The 26,081-nt window shown below is 43.4% G+C and overlaps 1 protein-coding gene across 1 annotated transcript in view; it reads left to right on the forward strand.

Annotated features, from left to right (window-relative positions):
* Positions 1–26,081, forward strand: part of LOC126284258 (protein vestigial) — a 486,247-nt gene that overhangs the window by 339,052 nt on the left and 121,114 nt on the right. The window contains exon 4 of the mRNA XM_049983059.1: positions 19,444–19,711. Within this exon, the coding sequence (XP_049839016.1) occupies positions 19,444–19,711 (268 nt within the window). The remainder of the gene's footprint in view (positions 1–19,443; positions 19,712–26,081) is intronic.

A 26,081-nucleotide genomic window follows, 5' to 3' on the forward strand; every position in this document is an offset into this window, starting at 1 on the left:
CTCCCTCTCTAATGACGGGACGTAAAACCCTAATCTTGATTTTTTTGTTTCTTTTTGCTAACAATCTTATTCCTGAACAATGTAAGCTATTTTAAGCCGACAGATGCAAATAAGGATAAATGAACTACTGCAGTAACGAAGTGCTACAACGTACCATAGGTTATCTTACAATATTAGTGATGTCTGTCAAAAACCTGACCTTGGGGACATAAAGGCTCTTCATAAGCACCTAGTAAACTGAAAAAAATATTGGATTCCGCATACAAAACGATCCCAGGACCCTTTCTTGGCGTTTTTGTGAAAGTTGCGGAGCGATTTCAAAGAACGCAGGCCGCTGTGGTGAGGATTTTCATTATTCAGCACACGTTCGCCACTCACATTCTTACGTCAGGCCTCGAGGTGTCGCAAGAAACACGTTGTTTGTTCCGCGGAAAGCTGAAGTCATCATTTTTAAAACGGAATTTTTGCAGGATCACGGGAGTCGAGTTGCAGCTCTACGCAACAAAATAGATAATGAATTTACACAAACCGGGACAGTCAGGCTCATCACTTCAATATTAGCTTATCGGTTACAGATGATACAATTTCTCAGAGATCAGGAACAATACTGTATTGGTATAACTCAAAATATTTTCGCACTGGGTAAAATAAATCTGATACCTTAAGGGTACAGTGAGTGTAAAATTACGTTGTAGAAGAGGCATGAAAATTCACTTAGTAGCTTTGGTCAATATAGCACAGCAGAAATCGTCAGTTACTGATCTCGCTTACGCGACACGTTATGTTCTACCAAGCCTAGTGGATATGAAACTGATTGAGCATGGGCGTCACAGACAACAGACTGAAGCTTTAAGTAGAAATTAAATTGAAATACAACTTGTACGTTAATGTTTTATTCACTATGTAACTGTATTCATTCATTTATTGTTGATATTCTTACGCGCTCTTATATATATAAGTATTATGATAGTCACTTTAAAAACGCTGGTAAGTCGCCTAAGTTGTACAGATCCAGATGCTACTGAATCATTACGCTTTTCGGTCGTAGCCCATCATCATATGACTTGGTAAGAAATAATAAAGAGAAGTGCAAATAATTATATCATACCGTACAGCTTTACCAAAGAAGCGGGGTCATGTAAATCTCAAATGAGATTAACTGTATTCAACCTTGAAGAACTTAAGTTCGTACAATGTAAGATCATTGTATGCATTGACAAGGACGTTGAATAATGTCCGTACAAATGTCAAGCAAAACATGTGCTGCCGTATACAGGAAGTAGGCATATCCGGTAGCTGACTACAGTTATGGTATTCAGCCGCCGCTAATGGAGCCATGGTAGTGTCGCTAGAGAGCAGCACTTCTGATGAAGCGTAGCAAGACTCCAGATCCCATTTAATAACCATTAGTTTACTGGCAAACTGAAAGTTACTCGACGTATTCTGGTTGGAGCTCTTATAAATAGCATGTCCGATGATTCGTGTACTACTCAGTGAAGGAGACAGGATTATTGTGCTTGATGTGTGGGTTTTCTTCTTGTGTTGTGGGTTGATGTTATTTACTTTATCAGTAGCCCACGCTGTGTTTAAAATTACCAGATTCCGAACATGAAAATATTTAAGCACTGAAAAAGAACATCTTTCTGGAGCTGGCGTAGGAATTACTTGAATACTTGGTAGGCGCACATCTTTTTCTTTGTGATTTCGGTAATGCCATCGTAATATAATCACTTTTCATAGGGATTTTTTGTGCTAAAATATTCCAGCTTCTTACTCCTTTTGTGAATTTACCATGTATTACTATAGTCGATTTGTGAACCAAATATTTAATGATTTACGTAATCCATCACACTGACATTGCAATTCTTCCCAACATGTTATAAACCCAAGTGTGACATTGTGTTTGGGAATAATGTTCCTGGTCTAACAACTGCAGAATACATTCATATGAATTCATTGGACTAGTATCTCTACTGAGACAGTTTTGTATCGTTTCTAATATGTGAAAAGGATGCCGTAACTTAAGTAACATCTATTTTCCGGGGTCCAGTTGTGAGAGAATCGACCATAGAAACGTTTTCAATGTAACTGTTGTAGCTGCTTCTCTAGAGTGACCTCAGCCTAAATATAATAAAATTCCTGAGGAGATATCTTCCGAAATGAAAATGAAAGCTTGTCCTTGTAAGAAACTGTACATTGAAATCGGCGCAAGTTTATTCATGACAAGAAAACAAAACTCACACCGCTTCTGAAATCGAGAGAATTAGCACAGCGGTTAAGACAGTGCTGTCGCATTCAAGAGTAAGTTGAGATTGACCTTCGGCCGTTTAGATTTAATTTTTCGGTTACTTTCCTAGAGAGAGAGAGAGAGAGAGAGAGAGAGAGAGAGAGAGAGAGAGAGAGAGAGAGAGAGAGAGAGAACCTACGAAGCGAGTTTAATGTATCCTCATTTTGTGCCTTCGTCTCCAGTCGTGGTGAGGGGACAATCGACTGGTTCTAACAACCGACAGGCCAGTCGATTGTTTGGTTTTTACGTTCAGTCGGATTTTCAAACAAATGAAAATAGTTTGCCACCACGTCAGTTACATGAGTATTGCCACTCAGTCTCTGGCTTTGAGTGATTTCATTTACACACTTTCTGTGCTTTTGCGGATATGCATGAAACCTGATTAGGGCTGCCAATTTCTTTAGAGACTAATATCGCACATTTACTTCGGTGAGAGACAAATAAAAAAGTACACTTCTAATATGTACTTATTTACTTCAGTACTAATTTTTCGTTCTTTTGGCATTAAATATATTTAGCTGTTTTTATAAAAATTTAATAACTTGTGTTACTTTATAAATTTATATTTAAATACATATATATTTAAATGCATTTTATTTAAATTTATGGAAGTTTTGTCTCTATCTTCTCACTGATTTGCACGGTCACCAAAAATTCTATTTAGGTAAATGCTGGTGGCAAATAAGATACTTTTTTAATTGTTTGGCGACGCACTTGTTTTTTAAGCATATATTATCACTTACCGGAAGCCTTTTGCCAGATATATTAGTCATCATTCGTTAATTTGCTTTGAAATTCTTTAATTAATATACAAAGAAAAAATGCCGCACTTTAGGGCCGGCAAGCAATTCCTCGCAGAAGTAGAAGACAAAGTTTATTTAGCAATATCAAATCGAGACCATTTTGAAAACACATTTATGGAAACGAGGAGCTGGCAACGGTCACATCGTCCACCTCATCGGAATGTACAGAGAAATATGTACCACACCGCCTTTCTGTACTGGTGGGACATGACACCCACGGAGCTGTGGTTCAAATCCACACCAGGTTCCCTTTTTTTTAAAATTTTAAACGTCCGTTCCCTAGTTATTGTTACATGACAGTGGTATCCGTTAAACTGCATGCATGTGCCTATAATCCGCGCAGTGCACAAACCTAACTAATCCTGGCAGGTTCACTTAGGAACCCTTTCCGATGGAGTACACAAACGATGAAAACGTAGCTACGCTTTTGATGCATGGGATAACCAAGCTGCTGTTGCTGCCCTTGCGTATTCCGCACGGTACCCTCAAAGGTGCCATCCCGATTAGAATGTTTTTCGTCGGCTGGAGAAAAACCTTCGGGAAACTTGTAATCTTCGTCCACAAGTAATGGACAGAGGTCGTCCAAGGACTAGACGTATGTTACAAACGTAGGATACGATTCTTGAAACCGTTCACCGATCACCTTCGCGAAGCAGCCGTGATGTTGCAAGCCAGGTACAGACGTCTCAAAGACTGGTTGTTCGCGTGTTGCAGGGCAAAGAAATGCATCCGTTAAGTCAACACCAGTGATCAGAAGACCGCATTCGACGAGTTCAGTTTTGTGAATGGCTTTTGCATCAAGTGGAAGGTAACGAACATTTTATAAATGACGTGATGTGAACTGAAGAATCTAGTTTCATTCGTGAAGGTATTTTCAATCTGAACAATAGCCGTTATTGGTTAAAGCATTACGCACATGTCACCCGTAAACGTGGATTTCATGCGCGCTTTGGCGTAAACCTGTAGGCTGGAATCGGGCGCCCTTACCTATAGCCAGATAAGATGATAGCGTCTCTGTATCGTACACTTCTTTGCAATTCCTTGCCTGACGCATTAGAAAACGTCCCACTTGATGTTCGGAGACAGCTATGGTTTCAGCATGATGGACAACCGTAACTATTTAAATGAAACGTTTCCAGGGAAATGGATTACTCGTGAAGGTCCAATATTCTAGCCTCCAAGTTTCCCGCATCTTAATCCACTATATTTTTATTTGTGGTGAGAATCAAAGGAAGAAGTTTATAGCACTCTACCCACGGATGTACACGACATAATAGCTCGCGTGCATGCCGCTTCGGCATGGCGCGTGCAGGGGTGTTGCGTAGGGTCCAGCGAGTAGCGAAGTGTTTGCAAATGAAGGGTCCACGGGAAAAAGGGGGTAAGTCAATTTTTCTTAATTTATCAGGAAAGAAGATTTTAACACCAAACTTTCTATAGCAAACGCAATTTTTAGCCAATCATCTTGAACTTTATGTTTAGTGTAGCCTCACTTTTTGCCGTTAGATACCTGTACAAGGTTTTTGTGTAAATGTACTGTAACAACCTGAAGAAAATATTAGATTGAATTAAATATTAGATTGAATAACTTCAGTTTTCTGTAGGGAAAAAGGGCGTAAGTCATTATGAAAGGGGGAATGTCAGTAAGTCTCGCTAAGTCGTTAACTTTGTTAAATCAAGTACAATTACGACTAACTATGAGCATTATTTAAGATGTCATTAAAAATCTAACAAATGAATGTGCAAAAATTTATTAGCTACAAAAAAAAAAAAAAAACATAAAAGTCATAAGATAGAAAATTATCCACTAGAATTATTTCTTTATAAACAGAATAAAACTCTAGGCCCAAGCAATTTCTTTGTAAACTATGTTGATTCATTGTCTATTCATTTCCACTCTGTGTCTGCTTCTTAGCAGTTGCACTTAGTGGTCATCTTGGTGGCACAGTTTCTTGTTACGCTTTTGTCCTTTTTCCAGTTTTGGCAGCGGGGAAAAAAAATTGCCTAGCCTTTACTTCGCAAAACATTTTAAACTGTTGTAGGTCTGCATACTTGTCATAAGTAATAAGTTGTGCACCTACGACAAAAATTCCTTCTTGTAGGTTTTAAAAAAAGTAAATGTAGGTGTAGTTGTTTACAAAATTTAAAATAAAAACTGTTTTAAGTAAATAATACAATAAAAACAATGATAAAAATCAGGATGAAACAAAAAATACTCAGACTTACACGCATAGTTAGGTAGAAAGAACTCTCCTTGAGGCCGAAGTTGTTCTGTTGGAATCGTAAGTTTCTTGTTGATAACATGGCGAAACCCAACGGCCATGGAATGTACTTCTGTAATCCATGAATCGGGGACGGTCTTTTGCAACCGCTAATTCTCTTATTGGTCTAGAAGGAAATGGGCATTTCTTGAAATATAATTGATATGGTGTGTAGACCAATCTGTTACAAACGCCCTGTCTACTGCGACAACATGAAAAGGTGAGGGTTTTGCTCTTGCTCTCTGTATTTTCTCTATGCTTTCTTCGCGCATTTCAACCCTTTTATATATATATATATATATATATATATATATATATATATATATATATATATATATATATATATTGTTGATACTGGCCATGTTACGATCATATTCAAGATAAGAGTGTTCACGGATTGGAAAAGTTATTTTCACTTGCTCAAGTCTTTTGACGTGATGAACGATGTAGAGCAGCAGGCGAAAAATACACCAATTCTTGTTCTGCCCCCCGAAATAGTCTGAAAACACATCTAACTTTCTAACAGAGGGCTCAAGAATTGTCGTCACAAAAAAAAAAAAAAGGAAGAGCCTCGTTAGACCCTTTGTAGGTCACTGTTTCATCATATACGAAGGAATATGATTTATCGGCTGACAGTGTATGAATATTAAACTTGCACAACGTTAACTGTCTCCTGCAGTACACATCGTTAGTTGTGATGTTAGACACTGGTAAGTTGTTCTGGAAATCCATAGTAATATTTCCACATTCTTTTGATGCCCTGCTGTTTGCTTTAGAACTTCTTTGACGAATATAAAACATGTCAGATTTTAATAAGTGAAGTTTTTTCATCGTTGACAGTTGATTGATTTTTTTTCTGCACTCGCGCTTTCTGAGCTATTTTCCGTGTGCGATTTCAAAGCATGTTCAACAGCTCGGATTTCGGGAGCATGCCTGTCACATAACTACAAATGTTCATTCTAGGGTACCCGAAACCGACGTTAAATTCTGTATTGAAAACAAGTCTATATTTTTCACACGATACAGATTGAGTAGGGTATGATTTCAAAAATAACTCATACATCTTACAGATGTTTAGATCTAGTGGGAGATACATTTTCTTAGTGGTTTTCAAGCTGTAATGGCTTCATTCACCTTTAGATGAACTAATGTAACGGCGAAGTGCATCAAGTGCCTCCGATGTCACACTATACTTCCGATTAGAGTATTGGCGTCGACCATCCTTAGGACTCACACCATGAGACCCTCGTCACACGACATTAATTAATTAATTAATTAATTGAAACTTCTATTTTTTAGATATTCCATGAAAAGATGTAAAGGGTTTAGAACAAACATTTACTTCAGTGACAGAATTCTCCCTCTTCAGTCTTGCGTGATATGAGTAACTCTTGTCACGAAATTTAGCTTCATTTCTGGTTGCCTAGGTCTCCTTTGCGATAAACTATTTACATTAATTATGCCTGCCAAGTAAGCAATCTGCTCGTCTTTTGTTATAATTAGATCTCCTGCTTAGATGGCAGACGCTCTATCCATCTGAGCCGCCGAGGACACAGAGGATAGTGCGACTGCAGGGACTTATCTCTGGCACGCCTCCCGTGAGAACCACATTCGCAATTTATTGTCCCGCACTATGTTCATAGTGTTCCTGCCCCCTGCAGTCGCACTATCTTCTTTGTCCTCGGTGGCTCAGATGGATAGAGCGTCTGCCATCTAAGCAGGAGATCCCAGGTTCGAGTCCCGATCGGAGCACACATTTTCAACTGTCCCCGTTGACATATCAACGCATGTATGCAGCTAAGGGTATCCACTTCATTGTAATTTCATAGATACACTTTCGTCTTGCACTGATGCGGTGACCCCAAGTGTGGCAATTTTTCTTCATCATGTAGTTTCTCGTAACATGAATCTTCCTTGCAGTATTTGCATAGGAATTTAATTTTTCTTGATCACTTTTTATCCAGTCGTATAATTTTTCATTCTCGCTCCAGTGAGCGCTTTGGAATTTTGATCCAGACGAGAAATTCACTGTTAACAATCATTCATGTTATTCATAATCACGGATGAAAAATTGAATGAGCAATTATTTATTAGCACTCAATACAATAACAGTGACGACAGAGGACAGATAACAGAGTGCATTCAATGATTTAAAAACGGCAAAACGATCGAATGTTTCCCCTCAGAACAGAACGCACCAGACGAAGAATGAATAACTAATTCAACCGACACATAAAACTACACCCGAATAAGCCGATTGTTTTCCAGCAACCGACTAAATCGGCTTTTTTTCATTTGGTTGTTCCCATCACCATTCAATGCACATCTTTACACGAAGACTACATTACGGGCTGGATTAAAATGTCTAATGAGAACTGTGACCACAGTGGTGACATAACGTCTTGGTAAACTAATACTTAGCGTAATGTTAGTTTAGACGGACGGGCTATTTGGTGTACAATTCGCAACGTAAGAACAGAAGATAAACAGTCTAGATTCTTGAAGTATGAAAATTAATGTTATAATCTAGCAATAGAACAGAATAGAGAAGAGTGAGGTAGTGCTATGAACAGCGCAAAAGAAAATCCAGTAGAATGTGCAGTACAATTTAAAAACTACGGTAGTACAGTCTTCTTCTTCTTCTTCTTCTTCTTCTTCTTCTTCTTCCTCCTCCTCACCACTTGTCCCGATCTTTTGGCGCTCTGTCTCCACTTGAAGCAACCTTATGCTTGGTCAGTGTGGAGACCCGCTATCTTGAGGTCTACCAGACTTCTCTGTATAATTAGAAATTGGTCACTAGATGTCTGAAGAGGTGGTTCTGCTATCTGGATCGGTCAGGAGAGGTGAGTGACTTCCAACGTGGGCTAGCCATTCGATCTCATGTGAGAAGCAAACTGATCACAGATCTTCCAGCCTTCTAAGGCTTCCCAATTCGACTTTTGGACAAGTAATTATAAAGTGGAAACGCGAAGGAATAATCGCAGCTAAACTAAGATCAGGTAAAACTCATGTACTGACGCACAGGGATCGTCGAACATAGCACAGCGTCGTTGTAAAAAGTTCATAAAACCAACGCAAGAGCCACTCGTGACTTCGAGTGATGCAAGCAGTCCAGCTAGCAGACTGACTGTGCGTAAGGAGTTTAAAAAAGTCGGGTACCATAGACGTGCAACTCCCCATGTCACACGTTTCTGTGTTCAGTGCTAAGTGACGCTTGTTGTGGCCTAAGGGGCGACTCTACCAGACAGTGGGTGATTGGAAACGAGTGATTTGCAGCGATGAATCAATCATATGGCAACCCAATGGAAGGGTTTAGATTTGCTGAAACCCGGAGAACTTTGCCTATCATAATATGTAGTGCCAGCTGTGAAATACGGAGGCGATGATGTAACTGTGTGGCGGTATTTTCCGTGGTCAGTTTGTGCTCCTCTTACTGCGCTTAAGAATGGGGTAAACGCTGACGGTTATGAACACTTTTTACAGCATTTTGTTCTGCGTACTATAGGTAAACATTTCGGAGACGATGATCGTTTCTATCAACATGACAATACACCCTGTCGTAGCAGCTTACGTGAGGCAGTTGTTTGTGGACGATAACATTCCTGAAATGGACTGGTTTTCTCAGAGTCCCGACCTGAACCCACAGTGGAACGCCTTTGGAGTGAGTCAGGACGTCGAATTCGCTCCCGACACAGCATACAGTGTCACTGCCTTGTCTGTTTTCGGCTCTTTAGAACGAATGGGCTCCCAATCCTCCAAAGACATTTTGACACCTCATTTAAAACGTCCCCAGCAGACTTCGAGACGTCATATAGGCGAAAGATTGGCACACCCGTATTGATGTATACTATTAGGTGTCCGGATACTTTTGTTCAAATTATATGGTGCCTAGCAAACGGTGCATAGGTCTCCCATTAGCTTGTTCATCATCGATTGCCTGTGGAAACGAGTGTGTTGCAATTTCATCTTGGACTGCTCAGTGTCCACATCTCCGTAGACGATTTCCCCTCATCTTCTCAGCAATAGGTTCCACTCCGTACTTTGCGAATCTCGCCATTTGTCGCATGATCATGAAGTGTGAGATAGAACGTCCACCGAAGCATTTTGGTTTTCATTCCAGCAGGTCACTGTTATACTTCTTCTGGTACAGGTCAATATCTACACCGTACAACGCAACTGGAATTACTGTAGAGCGCTATATTCTAGATTTCCATCGGTCCGGGATCTTCCTGCCTCAAAGCACACAAGTCATTGTCCGCTATTTAAGCCATGCGTTGCCACAGCGGTTTTTCTCTCTACCACCATTCGTCGAGTTTCTGAGCCTGTCTCCCAGAAGGGGAGATTTTCAGGGAACCGAGACGGATGAAATTATTGCAAAAATCGAAAGCCAAACATTCAGTTTGACGAAAATTCTCACATCAACTTCCTTTCATCCGAATTTCGTCTTAATAAAAAGAGAGGCTGTATAGCCTACGTAATTACCAGGACAATGAAAGGGAAAAAAGGAAAAGCTAATAACTATATTTGTGCCAGCTCCACACACGTAGTTTTAAATTCCAAAAACGAACTTAAAAGATATCCAGCGTATCATATATCATCTCAGATACTTATTTCCAACGATCAAGATGTAACGTAAGTTGCACAGTAGGAACCATGTTTACAGTCATGTGACAAGGGACGAATTGTATCCGAAACAAATTCAAATATATTCTTGAAGCTGTCTTCCAGTTCCTCAGAGATGAGGACCGATTTCAGAATTCCTGCTACAACGACAGAAAAAAAACGATGTTTCGGACAAATGTGTATCTTCAGGCGGAGAGCATACGTCGTTCCCGTCCTGTGATTTGTCCGCATCGCGATTCGTTGTGTGCCAAAGGCGCAGTAAAAAATATTGCCCCTCGCTCCGGAGGAGCAGACATAAATATCCATCACAGTCTCATTTTCTTCCTTTGTATCAGTAGGTAATTGTAAATCTTTCAGTCGCGAAAGCGAAGTGCTCTGTTGAAGATGCAAAGGTTGAGGGGACATGCGCATCTAACGGTCTGATGGAATGCGCTGTCAAACTGTGTAACAGACGGAGGTGTCTCCAACAGAAGCAGTAGTCAGAGTCTCCGCCGTAAGTTAGTCACTTCTGCTCCGAGCTCTGACAGCCAACTCAGTTCCGACAAGCTCACCTTGTCATGGCAACAGTCTCAGTAACACTTCTGAATTGTTCAACGACGTATCTGGAAGCAGTGGTCACTGCGATGCTGTCTACACACAACAGTCCAATCTTGAACCTAACATATTGTTTACATGACTTGGTATATTACGAGTGGAGAGTATGAGTCTCCTTTTGTAGTTGACATAGGTGCTAGGAGTCAAAATGAGGATGTCTGTAGCTATTTCAGAGTGACATAAGTTTATCCTTCGTGAGGTGAATGATTACTGCAGAACCATTTAGTTACTAAATCTCGATCGATTCTTCCTCTGGTGATACTCTTCACGTAATATTGGCCACTGTGACAAACTGATACTTGGACATTAATTCATTTTGATGCAGTCCGCGAGTGTCATGTCTTTTAATCACTGTAAATAATTAAATCTGTGAAGAGGTTGAAAAATGAGCCAGCCAGTTGCAAATAAAGGTTTATTAGCCCTTGACCTAATTTTCGATATTTCTAGAGATATCTTCTTCAGAAGTGGTGGGTCTTTAGTAGTGAGTGTTAGATGAAGCCGAGCGGCTCTTGTCATAAACTAAATTGATAAAACGAGAATTATCGCAAGTCATGGCTTTAGATAACTGCGAGCGTACATATATCGTGCTTCAGAATGAATGCTCACTAGTAAATGCACACAGGTAGAGGTTCTTGTCAACACAAATTGTAATAGGGAAATCAGAGCTCGTACTGAGGCGTTCAGACAGTCGTTTTTCCCTCGCGCGATCCGTGAGTGGAACAGAGGGGTGGAAATATGGCTTTGGCGCGAATTGTGCCCTCCGCCACACACCGATTGGTGGCTAGCGGAGTACACAGGGTATTACAAAAAGGTACGGCCAAACTTTCAGGAAACATTCCTCACACACAAAGAAAGAAAATATGTTATGTGGATATGTGTCCATGTTAGAGCTCATTTTATTACTTCTCTTCCAATCACATTAATCATGGAATGGAAACACACAGCAACAGAATATGCCAGCGTGGATTCAAACACTTTGTTACAGGAAATGTTCAAAATGTCCTCCGTTAGCGAGGATACATGCATCCACCCTCCGTCGCATGGAATCCCTGATGCGCTGATGCAGCCCTGGAGAATGGCGTATTGTATCACAGCCGTCCACAATACGAGCACGAAGAGTCTCTACATTTGGTACCGGGGATGCGTAGACAAGAGCTTTCAAATGCCCCCATAAATGAGTCAAGAGGGGTGAGGTCAGGAGAAAATGGCTCTGAGCACTATGGGACTTAACAGCTATGGTCATCAGTCCCCTAGAACTTAGAACTACTTAAACCTAACTAACCTAAGGACACCACACACATCCATGCCCTAGGCAGGATTCGAACCAGCGACCGTAGCGTTCGCGCGGTTCCAAACTGTAGCTCCTAGAACCGCTCTGCTACCCCGGCCGGCATTTGAAAACAACGGGGTAGATTGTTCTAGAGGTGGACGGCAATAACAGAGAGGTAGTTTTCGAATGTTGTTGTTTTGATGACAAGTACAGCTGCGGTACTACGTAAGTGCTACCTCGTGTTTAGATTAAGATGTGACGACAGTTATTGAATTTCATATGTCAGACACTAGGCTGCATGTGCACTGAGGAGCCGATGAAGTAAACATAGCGCGTGGTAGTCACGTAACTTGCTTAGGCGCAACCAGCCTAACCAGACGCATAAAACACTGACACCGTGAAGTAGACAGATGTTTCAGAAGTAACGAACACAACAACTCACTGTCAGTTCTAACTGTCTAGTGTTATTACTACTCGTGCTGTGTTAATGACATCGCAATAGCGCAGGTTCGGTAGAACGATTGATTGCACATGTTTACGTTTCACATCCCGTGGAAATATATTGCAAAGCTTTTTAAGGGCAAGTCCTGTATGTGACGAGACTATTCTCTGCCCAGGTGAAATGTTCATCCAAACTACACCCTAGTTCTTTATTGTTCCTTTGGTAAGGTATAGAAATACTGTCGAGAAGAATAGGAGGAAATTGCTCGCGGACTTGAAAACATAGTGACTTCTGATGGATATTAAAATTACTTGCAGAAGCTGTGAGGACGGTGCGTGAGTCGTGCTTGCGTAGCTCAGTTGGTAGAGCACTTCCCCGCGAATGGCAAAGGTCCCGAGTTCGAGTCTCGGTCCGGCACACAGTTTTAATCTGCCAGGAAGTTTCGAATTAGCGCACACTCCGCTGCAGAGTTAAAATTTCATTCTACTTGGAACTCTTTCACAAAGCCCCAGATTTTGCGCCCACCATGTCACTAAAGGGAAGGAAAGAAAAATGGAAGCTTAGGTTTAACGTCCCGTCGATAGTGAGACGATTAGAGACGGAAAGTATGGGGAAGGCAATCGGCCTTCCCTTTTAAGGGAACCGTCCCGTCATTTGCCGCTGCCGATTTAAGGAGGTCACAGGGAACTTAAATCTGGATTGGCAGACGCAGATCTGAACCGTCGCCGACCCCCGAATACGAGGCCAATGTGCTAACCACTACGCCACCTCATACCACTTAAGGCACAGCATCATTTATGTAGATAATCGCAGTATTGATGTTTTCAGGTCTGACGCTTAAGTAAAGCTGAAAATCGCCAGCATAGAAATATTTACAGCAGGATAGAACAGACGAGATATCTTTGACGTACAAGCAAAAGATTGGTGGGCCCAAGGCTGATCCCTGTGGCAATCCTGAGAGAACATGCTCTCAGCTCGACTTTTGATTCCCAGAGACGATTCGTTGCTGTCTTTTTTAGAGGTGGCTTCCAAGCCACTTAGCGTAGTATTTCAAAATTTTAGCTGTCATACTCATAGTAACGGTAAGTCGAAGCTGACGGTATGAACTGCTCTGCCGAAGTTACTAGTGTAGTAGTGTCAGATCGTGGCATCACGTTTGTTAGTGGCATATATCGTGTTATTACGCTTTTGGATTTTTTTTTTTCCGCCTCGAGAGGAAAGACTTTCACACACAAGCCGAAATAACGACGCGATGAGGCGAGCAGCTCGCCTGGGCGACGAGGGAGGAATGCGAGGCGTCGACGTGTGCGTGGCGGAGGCGGGCTGCGGCGACGCGAGTATAGATAGCCGGTAGGGGCGGCGCGGCGGAATGCCGACACGGACGGGCTCGTCTATTCTGGCTGGCCGGGGCCGGCCCACTTAAGCGCCGAGCCGAACCACCTGCGGCCGCGACAGCGACAGCCGGCAAGTGGCTGTTTACACCGCGAATTTGCTCCCGGGGACAGCGGCGACACTTGTACTCGATTCCCGGTGTCGCCGCGAAATATCGTCCGCTGCTGCGCAGTTATTGCGAAATGGAGTGCGGGTCCGTCTGCCAAACCCAAAACCCTTGTAAATTTGCGCGAAGCCTTTGTCTCCCATCCAAGTAAACTATTGAGTCAGGAAGAGAGAGAGGGGTTGTTACTACAAAGACGTTGATGGATGCAGTAATAAGGCTAGACTGTCACTCTGTATTTCGAACAGTCCATTATGTAAGACAATGCTGCTCAAGTAACAACACTCCAGGCACCGCTCTGCCACTTTTCTACGTGGCTGCACGTGGAATTTTGCCAAGAAGTGAGTGAGACTTCCGATACTGCTTCAACTAGTACTTCGTCTCCACTATACGAAGCAACATGGTTTCCATGATCTTATGAACTGACGCAGGCGGTCTACACGGCAACATTATCTTTCAGTAAATATAATATCGAATAAGCTTTATGGCATTCTACATGTGCACCTACATACAGGTAATTTGTGAGATCGTCTCGGCTCACCAAAGTTGGTAATTCGAATCGATACCATACCACAGACATTAGCGAGGGGTCGCTGAAATTCACAATGAGGTTTGGGAGTGCTTCAGACGCCAACCTCATACAGCAACTGCAGCATCCTCGTACTGAGATCTATGCAGTGCTGAGCATACAAGCGCTCCGCCACCGGTTCGAGACGTCAGCTACAGCATATTAACATCACAGTGTAGGACCAATGAAGTGTTCAAGTTTCAGATGAACTAGTAGTATTGTTAATGTAAACACTGTACTTCAAGATAAGAGTGAATTAGTGCATCAAGTGATGTTATTCCATGGCGCCTGTACTTATCCAATACTCCTGCGGCAAAGATGTGTGTCGAAGTAAATCTTTTATTCATTAATGTACTAAATTGAACTAACATTTCGTGAGTTCTAGTTTGATGAGCTTTCTCCCAGAGCAATCAAAGAACCCAGAGTTGTGGGCGGACGGAAGTAGTTTCACCTGGTCACAACACATATTAGGACCTGTGGATCGCCGCTCGGGATTAGCCGAGCGGTCGTAGGCGCTGCAGTCACTGACTGTGCGGCTGGTCCCAACGGATGTTCGAATCCTCCTTCGGGCATGGGTGTGTGTGTTTGTCTTTAGGATAATTTAGGTTAAGTAGTGTGTAGGCTTAGGGACTGATGACCTTAGCAGTTAAGTCCCATAGGATTTCATACACATTTAATTTTTTTTTTGCGGGGGAGAGTACTTTGTGTGCCGTTGACACCACTTTCTTTTCGTGACTCATTCGGGAATGGTGCACGGGAATGATTGCTGGTAGGCCTCTATGTGTTCCCGAACCTCCCTAAAACATATCTTCGTGGTCGTTTCGCGAGATATGCGTAGCAGGTATCAATATATTCAGTCACGCTTATAGGAAGATGCGATCTCGGGTGTTCTCAGTTTGCCATTAGATAAAAGCCAACAATAGTTTTTACCTTGGTGACATCGTCGAATACACATGTTGTCCCAGAAGGAATAGTCAGTGTTCAAGTACATGACAGGAGCGATGATTCGAAGCCCAAAAGTCTAGTAAATATAGATTCTAAAATTCGTACCTTAAAAGCTATGAGAACTCCATTTTCGGTGCTGTCAAAAAGCTCTCTTCTACTGAACGCTCTTTGCTTTCCATATTTTGAGAGGTGCTAGCATGAACCAAAATAGAAAAAAGTCAATTAAACATGAGCTCTAAAATATACACCTTAAGGGCAATGAGCACTCACATGAGCTCTAAAATATACACCTTAAGGGCAATGAGCACTCACATGAGCTCTAAAATATACACCTTAAGGGCAATGAGCACTCGTTCATTATAGATATGTGTTTCACAGTATCTAAGACGAAGATGTGCACATACCTCTTAAGGTATGCAGTTTAGAGCCGATGTTAACTAGATTTTTTGGATTCTGATGATCGTTCCTGCCAAATCCCTGAATATTGGGCATTCCTCCTCAGACCTCGGACTCGCTGTATAACTTCGAAAGTGCCCCAGCAGTGTGTAGTGAGCCATTACTTATCATCACACACACACACACACACACACACACACACACACACACACGGATGATAACATTACTGGTCGACTACATTATTGGCGATGAATTACAGGGCGCATTAATAATTGTAAAATGTCTAGGAGCATGCACCTGGATAGATCATAAGAGGAAAGATCATATAAAAATTGTTTTAGGGACGGCAGGTGCCGGGCAGGGATTCAGAGGGAGAATCTTGAGGAAATGGAAGTCATCCACGAAAAAAGTGGATTACAAAACATTCGTTCACCCGTGTTTTGTTAGTCAGTCTGAAACCCTTGCTAGGCAACATTACTAGAGGAGGCAGACAACATACAAAGCAGAGAGAAGTTGTACCAAACGGATTCACTGAGAAGGTGCGAGGGCGTCTCAGGAACGATCTTCAGACTGCAGTGGTAGACGCTACATCAGAGGCTCTGTGCACCACGGGAAGGTTTACTGTTAAAATTCCTAGTGCTTAAGTTCCAATAAGAGTCCTAAAACAACCACTACAAAAAAAAGAAGAAAAAGGAAAAAAAAGACGCAGACGAAGGAATTTTCCGAATGGGACAGAAATCTGTAGCTGGATGATGTACATGTACAGATAAACAAATGATTGTAATTTCAGAAATATTGCTTGGTTTATGCGAGAGAAAGAGTTTTTAAAAAATGGTTCAAATGGCTCTGAGCACTATGGGACAACTTCTGATGTTATCAGAACTACTTAAACCTAACTAACCTAAGGACATCATACACATCCATGCCCGAGGCAGGATTAGAACCTGCGACCGTAGCGGTCGTGCGGTTCCAGGCTGTAGCGCCTAGAACCGCTCGGCCACTCCGGCCGGCGAAAGAGTTTAACAAATTTAGGAAGTGAGGAATATGTTTGACTTTCTCTGGTCCTTGTGTAAGCAGTTATTAGGCTCGGTATTGATTGAGAGATTTTCTGAATGCCCTCCTGAGGATGTCGTGTCAGAAATCACGAGCTAGTTATGGGCCTGCCGATAATAGTCCAAATGTTCTTTCTTTGGGGGGGGGGGGGAGGGGGGGGATCCAACGATCCTTCTGGCCAAGGTTGGATCTGACAAGCGCGAAGATAAGCAGAAGAAACTCTCGCCGTGTGTAGACGGGCATTATCTTGCTGAAATATAAGCTGAGGAAGGTTTGCCACGAATGGCAACAAAACGGGCAATAGGATATGGTCGACGTACCAGTGTGCTGCATGCATGTCGCGGATGACAACGAATGGGATTCTGCTATGAAATGAAATGGCACTCCAGACCATCACTGCGCGTTGTCTGGACATACGGCGGGCGACCGAGGTTCATATCCCACTGCTGTTGGTGTCGTCTCAAGACACGTCTTCGGCCTGGAATTTCATTGAGTGGGATGGAATTGTCTTCAGTGAGGTGTCACGCTTCGAACTGAGCCACGATTACGACCGGACAGTGGTGGGATACCAACCTGATTGTCGCTGACCAGACAGCCCGACATCCAGCAGCGGTGGTTCGGGATGCCATTTCATTTCATTGCAGACCCTTTGGTGGTAACCCTTACAGGACAGTGATATGTCGACAATATTCTACTTCCCGTATTATTGCCCTTCATGGTAAGCCATCGTGGGCTTAAATTTCAGCCAGATAACGACGAGAGTTTCTACTGCCTATCTTCGTGCTTGACAAGCCCATCCTTGGCCAGTGGCGGCACCGGATCTCTCCCCAACTGACAGCGTTTGGAGCATTATGGGCAGGGCCCTCCAACCAGCTCAGGATTCTGATAATGTAACACGCCAATTTGACCGAGTTAGGCACGATATCCCTCAGGAGGACATCCAACTACACACCTCTCAGAAGCATATCCAAAAACTCCACCAGTCAACGCCAAGGCGAATAACTGCTTGGCCGGCCGAAGTGGCCGTGCGGTTAAAGGCGCTGCAGTCTGGAACCGCAAGACCGCTACGGTCGCAGGTTCGAATCCTGCCTCGGACATGGATGTTTGTGATGTCCTTAGGTTAGTTAGGTTCAAAATGGCTCTGAGTCCTATGGGACTCAACTGCTTTGGTCATCAGTCCCCCAGAACTTAGAACTACTTAAACCTAACTAACCTAAGGACATCACACACATCCATGCCCGAGGCAGGATTCGAACCTGCGACCGTAGCAGTCGCACGGTTCCGGACTGCGCGCCTAGAACCGCGAGACCACCGCGGCCGGCGTTAGTTAGGTTTAACTAGTTCTAAGTTCTAGGGGACTTATGACCTCAGAAGTTGAGTCCCATAGTGCTTAGAGCCATTTGAATAACTGCTTGTGTAAGTGCCAAAAGCGGACCAACGTCTTATTGTCTTGCTCAGTTTGTGAAGCTGTTTCTTCTGCATAATTCGTCCAATTTTTCTGAAATTGTAATCATTAGTTTGTACACGTACATCACATCTGCGGATTTCCGTCCTATTCGGTTAATCCCACCGCGATGCGTCGTTGTTTTGTCTTAGAGTGTATTTCGTCGACCAATATCAGAGGTGCGACGGCAATATGTGCAGATAACACTACAAGTGAGTAATAATACCGGAATCGACAGCTGGCCACTGTGGCCGAGCGGTTCTATGCGCTTCAGCCCGGAACTGAGCTGCTGGTACGGTCGCAGGTTCGAATCCTGCCTCGGGCATGGATGCGTGTGATGTACTTAGGTTAGTTAAGTTTAACTAGTTCTACGTCTAGGGGACTGATGACTTCAGATGTTAAGTCCCATAGTGCTTGGAGCTATTTGAACCATTTTGAACCAGAATCGACACATCGATTGTTAAACCGAAACAAACTTTGTTGACACCACCATATTGTGTCTACTGCAGAGTAGAGTTGTTTTTTGACGTCATGTAATACGTGACCCTTAGAAGTTAATGAGCAGTGATTACCAAGAACAAAGAAGCCATAGCAAAGGAGGCAACTAAACACACTACAAGAAGACAGCTATTTCATATGAGCAAGATGAGTGGCTGTTTAAAATTCTTGATACGAACAGCTGACCAATAAAGGAAGTGAATATTCCCTGATATTATGTTTAATTCTACACCTCCGAGGGTGACGACAGCATATGCCAAAACTGTACTGAACACACTAAAAAAAGTTGCTATTAATTTCCACAATGAATGTTCACACAAGTGTTGTCTGTATGTCGATATAAATGTTTTCTGGGTGTGGTCCGGCGTCATATTGTATAAAACTACCGCTGCAGACAACCTACGTATCGGCCACTGTTGCAGCGGCCTTCTTCTGGGACTGCTCAACTGACTCTGGCCGCGGAAGTCTACGCAATTATGTTGTCTGTTTGCTTTCTGGAATGGAGGTGATCCCTTGCACCCACGGTCCCAGTGCTAATTGCCACGATGTTATGTACTTTTGCATTTAAGTATGAAGCGTAGTTTCTATAGGTGGGACTAGTGGAATTTGCAAAGTTTTGAGAGTGCAAATCAGAGTAGCATCTAATGATATTAACAAATGCAAAAATATCGCTTACTTATTCATTTAAATAACGACCCAGCAGCAACTTTCTTCATTAATAGTAAGATGGTAGTAAGTGATGAGGATGCCACTTGCTGTGCGTACAGAGTCGTCGCCGATGTCAGCGCGCAACTTCCCCGCCAGCTTCTGGAACAGCAACTACGTGCCGCCACCCACGGCAGCGGCGTCTGGGGCGGCGTCTGCGGGGGCGGCAGTGGGCGGGGCCGGCGGCAGCGGGTCCGCTGGCGGCGCACACCACGACCTGTACTCCGCCGCAGCCGCCGCCGCCGCCTCCGCCACCGACCCCTACCACCACCACCAGCACCATCAGTCCGACCCGTGGCACTCCCACTACCAGCAGTACACGCACCACAGGTAAGCCGCCTCAGAGCTTCAGCACGCCCCCTGCTTGTTGAACACCAGGGTCTCTTCTGGTTGTGACAGGAGCTACCACATTCTCCTGATTATCCTTTCTTTTGTCGATCTGTAGCAAAAAACCAAGTGCACCGCCCGACAAAAAATGTATAGAGGACTTGATGATGTTACCACGCCTGGTAGGGTGTGCAAGCGGGATGAACAGCATCAGTTGTATAGTGAACACTGTGAAGGGTTAAGGGACAAGACGTAGTCATGTGAGACAGCGTTATCAGTACCCGACAGAGTTTGAAAGGGGCCTCATTGCGAGTCTCCATTTGGTTGAATCGCGCAATACCAAAGTTTGTGAGGCATTTGGATCTACCAGTGGCCCGATGTTGGATGTGTGGGAACGCGAGGGCAGGCATACTCGTCGTCGAGATTCAGTCGACCACCTCTGACCTCTACGAGGAAGCGCCTTAAGGAGAGTAGGACGTCAAACAGGACGACTTGGAGCAGGAGAGACACTACAGGACATTTTCATTTCCACTGTCTGTACTTTTAAAAATAAATTCATAGAACTTTGTCAGAATGACCAGAAAGGAATCAGGATTTACATTTCTAGTGGTGGAAGTTCAAAATATAAGAAAATAATTTATTTTTTTGACATTTGTATTTCACCTTTTCTTCACTTACATTGGCTGCATTTGTTACTATAGGTACACTTTTCTTCATAAGTAAGGGAGAATCTTTGATGAATTTTGCACAACATACGAACCATACTTCCAGGTGTATGAAACTCTAGAATTTTCCAAATCTATTAAAAACTGTGGTAAAATTGAGATAATTAACTATAAAATTTGAGTTTTTTCTAAACATTAAGTTTAAAATATAACATAGATTAAGTAATTTCTAGAGTTTCATACACCTGTAAGTATGGTTTGCATGCTGTGCAAAATTCATCGAAGAATCTCTCTTACTTATGAAGAAACGTGTACCTATAGCAACAAACGCAGCCAATTGAAGTGAAAAAAATGATCTTTCACATGTAAAAAAAATTATTTTGTTATTTTTTTAACTTCCACTGCGATGATTGTGAATCCTCAATCCTTCCTGGTCATGCTGACAAAGTTTTATGAATTTATTCGCAGAAGTATAGACAGTGGAAATTAAAACGTCCTGTGGTGTCTCTCCTGCTCCAAGACGGCCCGTTTGACGTCCTACCCCGCTTAATGTGCACCAGATATATCGTAACCCCTTCACATCTACGCCTGCCATCCCAGAACTAGTAAAGTAGTCCCTGGAACACTGTCATCCTCACCATTAGTCAGAGGTCAGCAACAGCCAGACTAGATAATTACCAACCTAGGCATTGGCTGCTGTTAACGCCACCTCGCAAACTGCTACGTTGGGCTGTGGCCGTGGTCGGGAAGCACTGACTGCTGATGAATAGCGTCTCATTGTGTACAGCGATGACGGTTTTGCACTGCTCAGATGGCGATGAGCTGGGGAGGGGTCCCATTCTTCAAATGTTTTGGAGTAGCAGACTGGTGTTACTCCTGGGGTCATGCTATGGGTTACAATTAGATATGTCTTCATGTTACAGTCTATAGTGACTCAGGGAACTCTGACGGCACAATGGTAATTCACCAGCAACCTGCGTCTTCCTGTATTACCACTCGTGCGACAGTATTGTGATGCCGTTTTTAAACAGCAGAATCCACAAATGGAAGTCCCTCTCTGTAATGTTTGTGAGATACTGAGTTACTCCTGTGGCCAGCTTGATCCTCAAATCTGCCCAGATAGAGCTTGTGACAGAGCAGCTCGGATGTCAACTCCTCCTAGTGATAGTATCCAGCATATCAAGGACTAATGACAACAATACTGGGTCTTTTTGCCTCATGAGAGGATAAATACCCTTTCCACATAAATCAGTGCTTGCGTCCAGACCACATCATAATGATCAGTGGGCTCACATACCAAGTTCTTGTAAATTTGACTCGACTTTTTGGCCACTGAAACATCACATACTCGTGATTCGATTTTTATGTCAGAGAGTGCAGATGTTGTTCTTGTCGTGGTCTTCAGTCCTGAGACTGGTTTGATGCAGCTCTCCATGCTACTCTATCTTGTGAGAGCTTCTTCATCTACCTGCACCTACTGCAACCTACATCCTTCTGAGTCTGCTTAGTGTATTCATCTCTTGGTCTCCTTCTACGATTTTTACCCTCCACGCTGCCCTCCAGTACTAAATTGGTGATCCCTTGATGCCTCAGAACATGTCCTACCAACCGATCCCTTCTTCTAGTCAAGTTGTGCTACAAACTCCTCTTCTCCCCAATTCTATTCAATACCTCTTCATTAGTTATGTGATCTACCCATCTAATCTTCAGCATTCTTCTGTAGCACCACATTTCGAAAGATTCTATCCTCTTCTTGTCCAAAATACAAATACTTTCAGAAACGACTTCCTGACACTTAAATCCATACTCGATGTTAACATATTTCTCTTCTTGAGAAACGCTTTCCTTGCCATTGCGAGTCTACAATTTATATCCTCTCTACTTCTACCATCATCAGTTACTTTGCTCCCCAAATAGCAAAACTCCTTTACTACTTTAAGTGTCTCACTTCCTAATCTAATTCCCTCGGCATCACCCGAGTTAACTCGACTACATTCCATTATCCTCGTTTTGCTTTAGTTGATGTTCATTTTATATTCTCTTTTGAAGACACTGCCCATTGCGTTCAACTGCTCTTCCAAGTCCTTTGCTGTCTCTGACAGAATTAGAATGTCATCGGCGAACCTCAACGTTTTTATTTCTTCTCCATGGACTTTAATACCTACTCCGAACTTTTCTTTTGTTTCCTTTACTGCTTGCTCAATATACAGATTGAATAACATCGGGGATAAGCTACAACCCTGTCTCAATCCCTTCCCAACCACTGCTTCCCTTTGATGTCCCTCGACTCTTATAACTGCCATCTGGTTTCTGTACAAATTGTAAATAGCCTTTGGCTCCCTGTATTTTACCCCTGCCACCTTCAGAATTTGAAAGAGAGTATTCCAGTCAACGATATAAGATTGATATTCATGCGCTTATCTGCCTGGTTCCTTTTTTTTACGAATGTCGCACCTCTCTGACTTTCTCGTACAAGCAACATGACTATTGTCTAATCCTTTTCCAGAGGAATCTTATTCCGACTACCTATTTAGTCAGAAAATAGACGTAAACGTTTGGAGTCAGGTACGTCGTAAAAAGCCATTATGTATTGTATGTTGAACCCTGACCTAGAAAGGTTTCGCCCCACCGTAGCTCTCAGTGGTTCACAACACAACAGGCACCGCCGCCCCACGCCGAACCCAGTGTTATTGAGCGGTTCGACCCTAATGGACCCCCCCCCCCCCCTCTCGGGAACGTTTCATACCAGAGTGTAACCCCAAATGTTTGCGTGGCAGAGAAATTATGGTGTACACGTACGTGGAGGCAGTGTTTGCGCAGCAATGGCCGACATGTAACCGAGGCGGGATAAGGGAAACCAGGCCGTATTCGCCGAGGCAGATAGAAAACCGCCTTATAAACCACCCTCAGTGTGTCCGGCACACCTGACCTCGACACTAATCAGCTGGGAGAATTACATGACGTGGACCGGCACGTCTTTCCACTCCGGAAGCAGCGCTTTAGACCGCGCGACTATGCGAGCGGGCAATAAACCATTTCTCACAGAGGTGAATAAAACTGCACGTCTTCGGTGGGACAAGCACACAAACTGGAATTGCGCACTGTGGTCCGATGATAAGCGTTTTTGCATATTTTCAAATGATGCAAGGCACTGAGCGCACCGACGATCTGCAAGGCACACAGCCCGCATTGTGTGGAAGTTATAGGCGGTTGATGGTCCTGTAGGGTTTTGGGGGTGAACCATGACTCCTGTCCACTCATTCAGGTAAGCATGAACGGAAACCAGGAAATCTATTTCAGTATTCTCGGTGACGAAGCATTGTCTTTTCTATACATTTTCATGATGAGTATGTTGTGGACATTCCCACATTCCAAGATGAGAACATAGATGTTCACAGCGATACATGCATTTGTTGCTCGTTTGACGAACACTCTGGAATCCTGTCGCACCTTGAATGACCCGCTAAATTATCCAGATCTTAGTGCCATAGAAAATGTGCAATACTATTTGGAACAGTGGGTGAACTGTAAAATGTACATACCCTAAATCTAAAGATCAGAGGGTAGCTTCAGCTCGATGTTGGAGAAACTTGCGGACTCTCTTCTTTGCTGAACTGAAGGCTAGAAAGCCGTGTTACGGCTATGGGTAATTTCTTTCCAGTGTCCTTAACGTCCTCTAGTCTACATTTCCCTCTACACACATGCTCTTCGAGCCTCTGTATGGTGCATGGCAGAGGGTATCGTGTACCACTACTAGCCGTTTCCTTCCCTGTTCCACTCGCAAATAGAGCGAGGGTGACGTGACTGTCCCTGTGCCTCCATGCGAGCCCTAGCTTTTCTTATCTTCCCGGTCCTTATGCGAAATGCTCACTGGTGGCAGTGGAATCGCGCTGCAGTCAAATACCGGACCTCTAAATTTTCTCAATTTTTTTTCGCGGAAATAATGCTGTCTCTTCCCCAGGGATTCCCATTCGAATGCACGATGCATCTTCGTAATACCCGTATGCTGATCGATCTCACCGGTGACAAATCTAGCAGCCCGCCTCTCAATTCTTCAGTGTCTTCCGTTTAATCCGATCTCTTTGGCATCCCATACACTCGAGCAATGCTCAAGAATAGGTTGCACTACCGTCCTACATGCGAACTTCTTTACAGATACTCACGCTTTCCTAAAATTATATCGAGGTAGACCAATAACCATCCCCACTACAATCGTAACATGCTCGTTCCATTTCATATCGCTCTGCAGCGTTGCTCCTAGATATTTAATCGACAAGAGTGTACCAAGCATAACGCTGTAACATTACGGTATTGTTTTCCCTCCTCATCCTAATTAACTTACATGTTTCTATATTTTGAGCTAGCTGCCATTCATCACAACAAGTAGAAATTTAGTTTAAGTCATCCTGCATCCTCCTACAGTCACTCAACGATGACACCTTCCCATACACCGCAGCGTCAAACAGCCACAGATTGCTTCTCATCCTAGCCGTCAGATCATTTATGCGTATAGAAAAATAAGAGCAGTCCTATCACACTTCCCTGGACTCGCTTGATCCTATTCTCGCCGCTGATGAGGACAACTTACCGTGTTCTATTACTTAAGAAATCTTCGAACCAAACACGTACCTGCGAACCTATTCTGTGTGCTCGTACCTTCGTTAACAATGGAATGATCATATAAAGTTGATCGTCGGTAAAGCAGGTGCCAGACTGAGATTCATTGGAAGAATCCTAAGGAAATGCAATCCGACAACAAAGGAAGTAGATTACAGTACGCTTGTTCGCCCACTGCTTGAATACTGCTCAGCAGTGTGGGATGCCCACCAGATAGGGTTGATAGAAGAGATAGAGAAGATCCAACGGAGAGCAGCGCGCTTCGTTACAGGATCATTTAGTAATCGCGAAAGCGTTACGGACATGATAGATAAACTCCAGTGGAAGACTCTGCAGGAGAGACGCTCAGTAGCTCGGTACGGGCTTTTGTTAAAGCTCCGAAGAGTCAAGTAGTATATTGCTCCCTCCTACGTATATCTCGCGAAGAGACCATGAGGATAAAATCAGAGAGATTAGAGCCCACACAGAAGCATACCGACAATCCTTCTTTCCAAGTACAATACGAGACTGGAATAGAAGGGAGAACCGATAGAGGTACTCAGGGTACCCTCCGCCACACACCGTCAGGTGGCTTGCGGAGTATGGATGTAGATGTAGATGTAAATGTAGACTGTAGTGGGGTATGTACATCTATGTCCAGTAAGCCGCCTTACGGAGTATGGCGAAGGGTACTTGTGGTACCGCTATATTTCGTCGCCCTCTTTTCCCTGTTGTATTCTCGAATGGTGGGCGAGAAGATCGAGTGAAGGTAAACCACACCATTAGCTGTAATTCTTCGTATTTTCTGACTGTGATCATTACACAACACGTATGTGTCAGGAAGTAATACGTCGCCGGACTCTTCGCTTAGGCCGGCCAGAGTGGCCGAGCGGTTCTAGGCGCTACAGTCTGGAACCGAACGACCGCTGTAGTCGCAGGTTCGAATCCTGCCTCGGGCATGGATGTTTGTGATGTCCTTAAGTTAGTTAGGTTTAAGTAGTTCTAAGTTGTAGGGGACTGATGACCTCAGCAGCCACTTTTTTCTTCGCTTAGGCCCTTTTGGGAACTTCGACAATAAACCTTGTAGCGTCGGCCACTGAAAGTTCTTGAGC

The sequence above is a fragment of the Schistocerca gregaria genome, chromosome 8 (genome assembly GCF_023897955.1).
Source record: "Schistocerca gregaria isolate iqSchGreg1 chromosome 8, iqSchGreg1.2, whole genome shotgun sequence".
Taxonomy (NCBI): Eukaryota; Metazoa; Arthropoda; class Insecta; order Orthoptera; family Acrididae; genus Schistocerca; species Schistocerca gregaria.